Source organism: Micrasema longulum, unplaced genomic scaffold (genome assembly GCF_059751315.1).
Source record: "Micrasema longulum isolate JH-2025_06_02 unplaced genomic scaffold, ASM5975131v1 h1tg000069l, whole genome shotgun sequence".
NCBI lineage: Eukaryota > Metazoa > Arthropoda > Insecta > Trichoptera > Brachycentridae > Micrasema > Micrasema longulum.
The window spans coordinates 1-11271 of NW_028277276.1; the positions used below are offsets into that span (position 1 = coordinate 1).

The 11271-nt window shown below is 30.9% G+C and overlaps 1 protein-coding gene across 1 annotated transcript; it reads left to right on the forward strand.

The window, feature by feature from the left end:
• Positions 1–107: 107 nt before the first annotated feature.
• LOC148285005 (4-vinylanisole receptor-like) lies at positions 108–10092 on the forward strand. The gene is made up of 2 exons (XM_088231352.1): positions 108–230; positions 9928–10092. Exons 1-2 carry the CDS (start codon positions 156–158, stop codon positions 10090–10092), a joined length of 240 nt encoding a protein of 79 aa, XP_088087478.1. The 5' UTR covers positions 108–155.
• Positions 10093–11271: the final 1179 nt, after the last annotated feature.

The window sequence follows — 11271 nt, forward strand, 5'->3', positions numbered from 1 at the left end:
TATGGAACTGACGATTTGGTTGACCTTTGTTCTGCTCTGTGCAGCACATAATAATGATTATTTGATCAATTTTATTATTTTCAAATATTGAGTTATTCTATTTTTTATCGTTTTAGATTGAAGACCCTTTTGCCCATGCTCTTCAGTTATTGTGGATGCTGTTTTATTTCACTTGTATGATGTCTGAAGTATTTATGCTTTGCTGGTTTGGAGACGAAGTAATTAATAAAGTAAGTGTGGTTAATGGCTAGATAATATCTCTTTCTTATCTGCTGACGAGCCTCTAAAATAGAGACTTTGAGGCCTATTCATTTTTAAAAAATCCTTTTAGCAAGTATTTAGCAAATACCGATTTAATAATCTACAAAATAACTTTTGCAACTTGGAAAACATTGCAATCTGATAAACTGGTGACATTTTGTGGTAAGTCATAGAATATTGATTTGAAATGTGTAATTTTTTTTTACAATAATCAAAAGAAGTCGTATTTTGCTATAACAGGCCTAAATCATATGATTATTAATATAAAACATAACAGGATATTGATTATTGAACAGTTTTTACATGTGAGTTGTTTGTTTGTTTTTATATAAATGACTTTAAAAATAAATCATCTTTTTCTTAACTCTTATTAGGCTGTGCTAAAAAAAATCCTTTGCACGCTGTGATGTAACATGTGTTACGTCATGCAAAAGACAGAATCCTCAGAAGTTTAGCCATTGTAAAAAAATCATTAAGAAGTTCTGTTGTTTAATTGATTTTCTATAGTTAAAAAAAATATCTTTATAATTTAGGCCTGTTTTGGCAAAATTAATGAAAAATCATAAATACTCCTGTTTACTGTCAATAACCAACTGATTGAAAGATTTTTTTTTGTGTCTTTCACACAAACATCGGCTACAGAACAGCGTCTCTGTGTTTTGTGTTATAAGTTCTATTCTCCTGCTTTTTGTGCTATTGGTATTACTTTCGTTTATATAATTATTCTTCGCATAGCGAGGATAAATATTTTTCGTAGTAACATCCAGCATATTTATAAAAAAAATATTTTCCCAATCCGGTGTGAAAATATCAATTTTAAGATTCCAAAAATAAAACTCCATAATTTAAATAAAAAAGAGAGATATGTCAAGTATTGCATCGAATGTAGACACGTTTGTGGTCTTGTCTTGTCAAGTATTGTATCCTATGTAAACTATAATATAGTATAACTGTACAGTACCGTTCGCAAATATTTTTTTAAGGACAGACTTTCAAGAGTTAAAGACTCACTCAATAATTTTTTTAATGAATCCGTTAAAATTCCTGAATTTTAAAATAATTTTTGACGTATTTTCATGTCGGATTCCGATATAAAAGCAATTATATATAATATGAGCAACCCATCTCAACACAGGACTTTTAGTCACATGGAGTTGGGACTTATTTATTTATTTATTTATTTATTTATTGATTTACACGCCCAATGGGCTTTTACATATTTTAGAAATTACATTTAAGTGCAGCAGTGAAACATAAGTATGTAAATTTGGTAAAAATAAAAGATAACATAAGAAAAGCTAAAAGATACAATAATAAGTAAAAATCAGGAAATGTACCAACATAGGTATATGGTACATAGAAAAATATTTAAAAAATTTACATATGAAAACATACACGCATACATATACATACATATAAGTTTATACATTATTAAAGAGATACATGAGAAAAAGAAATAGTAAAAAAGAAAAATATTAAGAAATTTTACATAAATTAATTTATAACCTTTTGAATACTTAACCTATATTTATATAAAGACAGACAAAATATATCAACTTCACCATACTCGTTACCTAGCCGGTGTAGTCTAGGTATTGGTGAATTGTAATAATAATTGTGACTGCCAGGAGATTCAAAGAATAACGTTAGCTGCCGAGTATTTCGAAGAGGTACTTTCAAGCTGATAACACTAGTTAATTCCGGGACGTCCAATACGCCATTCGCTATTTTATATAAATTTAATAAGTCATTTATAATTCTTCTTTTACATAGAGTTGACATATTTAGTGTACATAATAAATTATCATAATCAATATTTTCAGCGGGTATATTAAGTTTGTAATTGATGAATCTAAGGAATTTACGTTGTACTCTTTCTAACTTTAAAATATGAACATTGTAATAAGGTGACCAAATTGTTGAATTGAATTCTAAATTACTTCTAACCAAGGCAGTAAATAGCACTTTGAGGGTAGTGATGGAATTAAAATCCTTTACGGTTCGCTGCAAATATCCAAGACATTTCATTGCCTTATTAGTGATGGTATCAATGTGAGGAATAAATGTCAATTTTTCGTCAAAAACTATCCCCAAATCCTTTATTTGTGTAACTCTTCCCAGATTGATATTATTAATGTTGTAATCGAATATTATGGGTTTTTTACTTCTTGTAAATGATATTACACAACACTTGTCGACATTTAAATAAAGTTCATTTTTCTGGCACCAGTTGTACAGCCTTACCAAATTAGACTGAAGAACTCCACAATCGGTATCAGAGGTAACAGTTTTTGAAATTTTAAGATCGTCGGCAAAGAGAAGAATGTCTACTTTCTCAAATATCGACACAATGTCATTAACAAACAAAGAAAACAGTACTGGTCCCAGGTGGGAGCCTTGGGGTACCCCACTAGATGCCTCAAACTGATACGAGTTATAACCGAATACTTTTACTAAGATTTTCCTTGATGACAGGTAGCTTTTAAACCATTCCAAGATATTACCAGTAATTCCCAATGAACTAAGTTTGTGTATTAAAATTGTATGAGAAACCTTGTCGAACGCTTTACTAAAGTCAGTATAAATTGTATCAGTCTGATGACGTCTCTCCATTGATGTGATCAACCGATTCTGATGCAACATAAGGTTTGTAAGAGTTGATCTACCAGTTATGAAACCATGTTGTAACGGAGTGATAACTTTACTAATTTCATTGGTGAACTTAGTTAGCAAAACAGATTCCAGTAACTTTGGAATGGCTGACTGAATACAAATGGGTCGGTAATTGGAGACGTCAGTTTTATCTCCTTTTTTATAAATGGGGGTTAAGTATGAGATCTTCCATTTCTTGGGAAAGTTTCCAGTTTTCAAGGACAAGTTAAAAATTTTTGTAAGTGGACCAGTTAAAGAGGGACAACATTGTATAAGAAGAAGTGTAGGGATATTGTCTGGCCCAGCGCTTTTTTTTGGATCTAAGGCACAAATCCCCTTTTTTACATCAGAATCAGTAAATACACAGTCGTTAAAATCAATTAAATCTGTATTATCAATACTGTGTAACCTAGAATTAGAAGTAGAACTATAAACACTGCTAAAGTAATCAGCAAATAAATTGGCAACTTCCTGTGGTGTGTCTGCCATTTTGCGTTTGTAATACACTGTGGACGGAATTCCAGATTCCCTACTGTTAAGAATCTTGGAAAATTTAAAAATATGTTGCGGCTTAGATGCAGCATCGACTTCAAATTTACTTACACAGTCTTGATAACAGGTTTTAGAAAGCTGCTTAGACAAAATTCTCAATTTCGAAAATTCTTCATAATCTTTAATGTCTCGAGACCTTTTAAAATTACTATGAGCAATCTTTTTATGTAGTATAACTTCAATAAGTTTTTTACTAAACCATTTAGGAAAATGACTTGCTATGAATTTAGTTTTAGGCACAGATGACTCAATGGCAGTATCAAGGATATGATAAAATTGTGCAATTATATCGTCTACATTTAAATTTTGATTTAAAAAGTTCCAATCACTGCTAAGGATAAATGAGTTAATGGCAGGAAAATCTGCTTTAAAAAAATTTAATCTAACATCAGAGGTTTTGTACTTTGCTAAGATAAGGGTTCCAAAATTAATGCATAAAGGTGGATGGTATCTATCAATTGGTAAAATATTTTCATTTGCAAGTTGCACTGAAATGTTATCTGAATTAGAAAAAACAAGATCCAAGAGACGAGTAAGACAATTATAAACATAATTTGCTTGACGGAGATTTAAAAACATTGACATTTCAATTATCTCACTTGACCCATGGTCTATGCCATCACTAGATTTAGGGTTGATACCATCTGGATCCCACAGTATATTGGGTAAGTTGTAGTCACCCGTCAAAACTATAGTGGCCTCGGGATACCGCCTTCGTAGACATTCCACTTCCAAATAATGATCTTTGTAGGTTTGCGTATCAGACGAAGGGGGAATATACACACAGCCTATTATTATTTTTTCTCGTTTTGATGAAATCATTACAAAAATTTGTTCAAAATTTTGTTTTTTACATTTGAGCATTCGTGATGAGAACTTAGTCGATACTGCAATCAAAACTCCTCCTCCACGAGATCTGTTAGAAGCAAGTTTATCCCGATCATTTCTATATATCAGGTGGTTGCTAAAACCAAGTTCGGTATTGTCGATGTTGTTGTTCAACCATGTTTCTGTAAATGAGTAGATGTCGAAATTCGTAGTTGGTAATGCAGTTTTAAGTGTCTGTAGTTTTGTTCTCACCCCCCTTACATTTTGATAGTAGAGTTTGATGGATTGTCGTTTTTTGTAAACATCTTTACTATTTTAGGATTGTTATTTATGTATTTTATTGTGATATCAGTCTCGCCGCTTGCTTTTCTACTATCAAGTTCATTACGAAGTTCGATAAGCTGTTTCCTTTGTAATGAAGACTGATCCTGGTACATGCGAATATTATTTTTTAAAAGGTGCTTCCTACTCAGTAGTAGTCGTGACCATTTGACCTCCAAAAATTCAACTTTAATTGCTCGAGGCCTCTCTCCAGTATTTCTTCCAAGTCGGTATATTTTTATTTCTTGACTTTGAACAGAGGAATCAAGCTCAGACAGTATTTTCTTGACAGCAGAATCATCTTCCTTAATAGCTGTGGCTCGGGTCGTAGATTGACTCTCAGGTAAGTTACATAAAACAATATTTTTCTCCCTGTAACTTCTATCTTGGACTTCGGATACTAGATCACAGATATTAAAGACGTCGATATTAGTTGAAGAGGAATACTTCTTAATCGTAGCAACCTCAGTCTCTAATGCGCTCATCTTTACTGCCATTTGTCCTATTGTGCACAAAATTTCGTTGGTTTTTGGGACTACTTTCCCGAGTTGTTCTTTTGTAAATTTATTATTAGGATCCATTAGCAGTGTAGTCAATGCATTTATAGCACGCTTAGCATATTCAACGAAGGATTGAGCTTCCATATTTACTTTTAGTTTTTTTTTTTTTTTTTTAAAGTATAAAATACTTTTTCGTTTTTTTTTAATTGAAAAATGGCACTGCTGTGTTCGCCTGAGTTTGTAGCGGACTTAGCTAGCAAGTACCTACTCAATGCGGCGCTGTCAAATAGACCTCAGCCGGGACAATATGATTTATTCTAATGTAGGTAGACTCAACACAGATTTTTTTCGCATAAAATTTCAAATCCTTCGAGATTACAAGTAAACTAATTGTAAAATATCTCACCAGGCAAAGATCGATTCCTTATAAATACGTATGTTCAAAAACAATCATAAATATGCACCTTTAAGCTTTACTAGCTGAATTTAAAGCGAGAGCAAAAATATTAGTACTTGCACTCTACACGGTTTACGGAATTATGTCTAAAATAATGTACAATGAACTAATGAATGTAAATAAATAAATAAAATCATTAAAACAAAATCTTCTATTTACTAATAAATTACGTATTTAATCAATATGACTGTATCAAATTACAAATAATTCATACGGTAGAAAGATTAAATAACATAAAAATACCAATAATGGCCTTGATCCGGGTTTTTATAAGATTAAATTTTTCCTTTGCCCAATTCAATACATATTTGCTTAGGACCCGTTTTGCACGATGTGATTTTATTTACAGCCGAATAAAAGTCAATATTCTTCGCGGCATTACAATTTTCCGCCGAATTATTTGTGTAGCAACTAGAGAGAAAAAATATGTTCCGCTGAAATTTTCATTTAGAATTCGACTCAGCAATATCCATTTGCCCTTATAAAATTGATTCACGTCTCTAAGTGCTTGATTGAAAATTAAATATAGCTATTACGTTCATATTTCATGTGAAACAGCCTTTTTGGGTAGGTACTTTTGAGGATAAATATATAAAATGTGAGTAATTTTCGACCATGCTATGAATAAAAACTTAAGTGCTGGCACGCACGAACAATCTCTTCCTTCAGATGTTTTCTTTGGAGTTTATTGTCCTATTACATTATCTTGGATACAATAATCACCAAATACAGTTATACTTACATTATGTCTATTTAGATATTAAATGTTGGAACACAATCTAGTTCATTTTTTTATCGTTGCCATCAGTATAAAATTGATCATACCGAAAACGTGTTTTTGAACATTCAATTTATTTTATCCGTTTCCCGTATTTTTTTAAACCGGCACCAGATAATTAAATGTGCATTGAATTTATATTTTTATCTTGAATAATAATTTGTTTAAAATATTTTTCAAAACCTTAACGCAAATTTTTGAAATTTAAAAAGATCTTTAGTTATTTTATTGTATTCTTATTTTCGAAGGTTTACGCATCTTAATACAACAATATAAACCAACTTTCAAAAAATAATGTAAACTGAAAAATAAAAATCAAACCAATATTTTCAAAATATAACGTAGTATTTAATACCATCAACGTGCAAATTTTCAATGTTCAAAAAACTTACGAGGCACAACTAAATTTTAATTAATTTAAAACCGAATTTACTAAGCTTTGTGGTTTGCAAGCAAAAACATGCCTTGTTCCTAAATGTTTGTGTTCGCTTTAAAATTTCAACCCATTAAAAAAAACTTTAAGAAAGAAAGAATGCACCTTTTTAAAGTTTCATCACTATCATTCCCTTTTCGAACCTAATGGTGCAGAGGGCACTGGATTGGCACATTAATTGCAACTTATCTTGATCATTTTTGTAACATAAAGGTAAGATGATCAGTCTCACTTTTCAGGTACCAGTCTTGGGATTATGAGATGTTTTTAGTGTAAAAACACCCTTTTAAATCAATATTTCATATCAATCGTGTCGGGAATAGAACCCAAAACTTCTTGGATGGTAGGCAAACGCGTTGCGCATTACACTATAAGACCAACAAAGTTTTATAATTTACTAATCAAAATTTCCAGCGCTTTAAAAGCTTCATTACCTTTGTGTGATAATTTCTTCGCCTGTCAAAAAGCTGATTAACCGTCCCAGCATGGGCTAAAACTACTACATTTTTATGTTAAGTAGTTCTTAAATGCTAACCGTGTGCAGAATTTAAATACTAAACGGTAAAGTTCCTGCAGAGGAAATCAGACACGGAAGTATCAGGACTAAAGTTTTAATTGGATGTCTTAACACTCGGTTCTCGCAGGATCCCTTCATATTGTAACTTTGTCCATTTGCAGGGAAGGAATTACCCTGAATAGAACTGTTATTATTTATTCTCTTGCAAGTTACTAGGATGAGGGAAACTAATTGGGAATGAAAAAAAAATCTATAATTATAACAATCAACTCGTGATTCTTGACCGTAATCGCCATAAAACCTTAATTTATTTATTTATTATTATTTACGTTTCGTGTCAACACAGGACTTTTAGTCCTATGGAGTAAGGACTTATGTCTCAAATAATGTATGTAAATAAATAAATAGTTTACATAAATGTACATAAAAATTTCAGAAACATTGTTGTTAAATAAATAAAGAAAAAAATATTCCAATTTTACCAGTAATAAAAGGGAAGTTAAAAAAAATTTTTAAAAATACGCTGATCGGTCAAACGTCGAATACATATTTTTTTATTGTTGGTCTAACTGAACCGTGAAAATTTATTTACAGGAAATAAATAATAATATTTCAGTAAAATTAATATTTATGAGCTATATTTCCCGTTAAGGCTTGCCGTCTTTATTGTCTCGCAGACCTCAGGATTTACCGGAAATATTCTTTATATTTGGTAATATATTTCTAACATATTTGCCATTTTATCGTCCCGTCTAATATCAATATATAGGATGGCCAGACACTCAAAGTAAAAAAAGAAATTCGTGATACAACACCCTTAGGCCTTTTAAATAAAACTCTCATATGTTTCGTAATATATTCACCGTTTTCAACATATTATTTTTTTAATGTTTTTTCTTTGATTCCGCATTAGTTACCTGAAATAATTCATTTCGTGCATAAACATTTAATATGTATTTTTTTGTGTAACGAGATAGTGTTCCTTAAGAAGCGTGTCGTAATTGAAAAATTTGGAAATTTAATAGGCTCTCAGATAAAACTGAAAAAGTCACAATATAGCCACTTAAAAACTTTTGTTCAGCAATAGAAGTAGAGAGGTTAAAATGTATAAGAAATTACAAAACCGGAAATTTGACACAAAAACGCTATATTGTAGACATTCTTTAATAGGATCACACTTTTTAAGATAAGAAAAGCATGAATGAAATATTTTGAGTTTTTTTACTGTAGTCCTATTTTTCGACTATGAAAAATAATAAAATTATCTGAATTCTTAATAAACTTTCATCTCTTTCTTCGACTGTTTTACTCCCTTTGCGAAGCTTTTATAGTCCCTATTCAGTCTTGTTTTGCACCACCTTCTTTGCTTTGTCCCAGGACAATTCAGCCTCCTTAGTTTGGCTGAATATAGTCGGTAGACAGTCTTCAAATGGCTTTCGCTGCACCTGCGGACCAGGGGCTGGTTAAAGAGACTAGCAGGGTTAAACTCATTTGTAATCTGTTAAACTCGGACCTTTCCGGTGCCGCATTTTTCCATTTAAAATTAGCCTTATTTAATTTTTCTACCAAGTTTCCTCTTACCCAACAAAGTCAAACCACTTGATACCAAGTATTTGTCACAAGCATCTATTTTTAAAGCTTTCGAGTTTTTTTCTTAGTACAAGTTGCGACATGCCACGATTTACATCCGTAAAATAACAGAATATATATAAATGCTTCTCATTACTTTTTAAATATAATGTTTGTTTTGAAATTATTTGAAAATATGAGCCCATTGCAGGTAAAATAAACCAATTGAGAAAATGTTCAAACTTATGAATTGAAAGTTGTAACTTTTTACAAAACTGTTTTCCTATATTTAATTGTCGTGGATATTTTGTACCTAAGAAAACTATGAAAATACGTGTTCAGCTGGATCCGATCCTGCAAATTTAAAATACGGTGAGAGATATCGCCATGTCATTTGCTAAAATAAGGTTTCCAGGAGAACAGCCTACTCCCATCAGCGGGACATGTCAGTAGGTGGCTGTCATCCTGTGTTTTACCGCAGTCACACAGAAAACCATCACTTAATAGGTATCCCCATCTTTGGACATTGTTTTTGCATCTACTAATACCCACCTCTTGTCTATAAAAGGTGATCGAATGAATTATACCGATTACAGAAAAACAATATATGCATTATGCAATGAGTTTACTTTATCTTTAAAATGTCAGTAAGTTCTCCTCACTTTTAATGGTTTCAAAATATCTTTGCGTATGTTTTTGTACAATTTTGAAATTATATTCATGACTTTTGATACTAAAAATAGTTTTGAAAATTGACGTCAGTGCAAAAATATATAATGGAATAAATTAAAATTATTTCTTTCTCGGAAATACAATATGAAGAATATTTAATAATCGAGTTTTTCACTGAGAAAAAACTCAAGAAATGATGTTTTAAATAATTGCTTTAGAGCCCAATTAAAAATATGTGATAAAATAAAGCAATTCAGGAAGCCTTGGCATTTACATAGCTTATTATTTGTCTTTCGCTTACCTTTGTAACATAAAAATAATGGCGTTTGTTTTGAATTCGCTGGTTGTACAACTATTAGAGTTAAAATATATTTTATTATTTTCCAGAGTTTCCATTTGCAAAGAGCTGCTTTTAATGGAAATTGGACGAGTTTTAGTGAAGATGTCAAAAGAAGTATAAAAATATTCATGGAAAGGTCAAAAAAACCCCTGAGACTAACTGCAGGGAAGATATTTATATTGTCTCTTGATACCTTTACAAATGTAAGATGAACGTCACAAAATAATTTAATTGTAGCATCACAACACATTTTAATTTTTAGCACACATTTTTAATTTTTGTATCACAACTCATTTTTATTTGTAGCATAACGACAAATTTTTATCATTACATTTTTTTTAATTACAACATCACAACGTGTTTCAATTGTACATTTATTACCATTAAACTGAAAAAAGTATTCGATAATCCAAATATTTAGGTTTCGTGAAATTCGCTACACAAAAATTACGGCTCGTTGAACACATCTTTCCGAAATTCAAATAACGACGAATCTTCAATAAACCTTATTACATTAAATTGAGTTCCAGAAACATATATTCTGTGTGGGTATTATTTTCATCGGATCTTCACAAACATCTCGTTTTAATAAGACACGAGTTGACAAATAATATCTTCATCTAATAAGCTTATGTTTAAAGGCTTTTGATAATTTGTTTTCATGAATTTGTTCAATAAACATTAATATTGGCTGTGAATTCAATACCTTCTAAACGTGTATATTTTCAAACATTTGAATAAAATGAGTAGGTTGTATAAACTTTACAATAGTTGTGTACAATATTCATTTACATAGGTTTTGAGTGTAAACAGTCTTATACAAATTATTTTTCTCATGGCACTCACCTTGGGTTATAGTTTTGGTTTGATCATCAATTTGTATTTATTTAATAACGAGGAAGTTCAGGGTCTTTTTTAATTTTTTTTATTTGTTAATAGAATATTAAACTAAGCCAAAAATTTTTACTTTTTATTTTTAAATATCGTATTATCAGCGCTATGATTTTTCAAAGTTTTGTATTTCTGAAATAACTCCGCGTGTGACGTCAGAGGTTGGTCTATAACGGTTCTTCTGATTAGTTCGTTTACGGTGACCAAACCGGATATCCTTTAAAGCTTTCATATCATTGGATGGTTTATATGAACCAGTGACGTTATTCAAAGTAGTGCGTTTTTATTGATTTTTTTTTTTCGTACATTTTCAAGAAATTTCACCGTACAATTTAATGCTCTAATTTTTACCGCAAGCAAGAAAATATTTTTTGTATCCAATTTCCCATAGAGTTTCAGCTCTTCATTGTTAATTGGTGCATTTTCATTGGGTGTATTTTCACTCTATGACTGCTCTCAAGTAAGTGCGATTTTAACTGAAACATTTTATTAATATTCCC

Bases quoted from the DNA above. Each gene is read 5' to 3' on its own strand.
- LOC148285005 (XM_088231352.1), top strand. From the start codon at position 156: ATGCTGTTTTATTTCACTTGTATGATGTCTGAAGTATTTATGCTTTGC. The intron at 231-9,927 runs GTAAGTGTGGTT...ATTATTTTCCAG, and splicing joins GAGACGAAGTAATTAATAAA to AGTTTCCATTTGCAAAGAGC.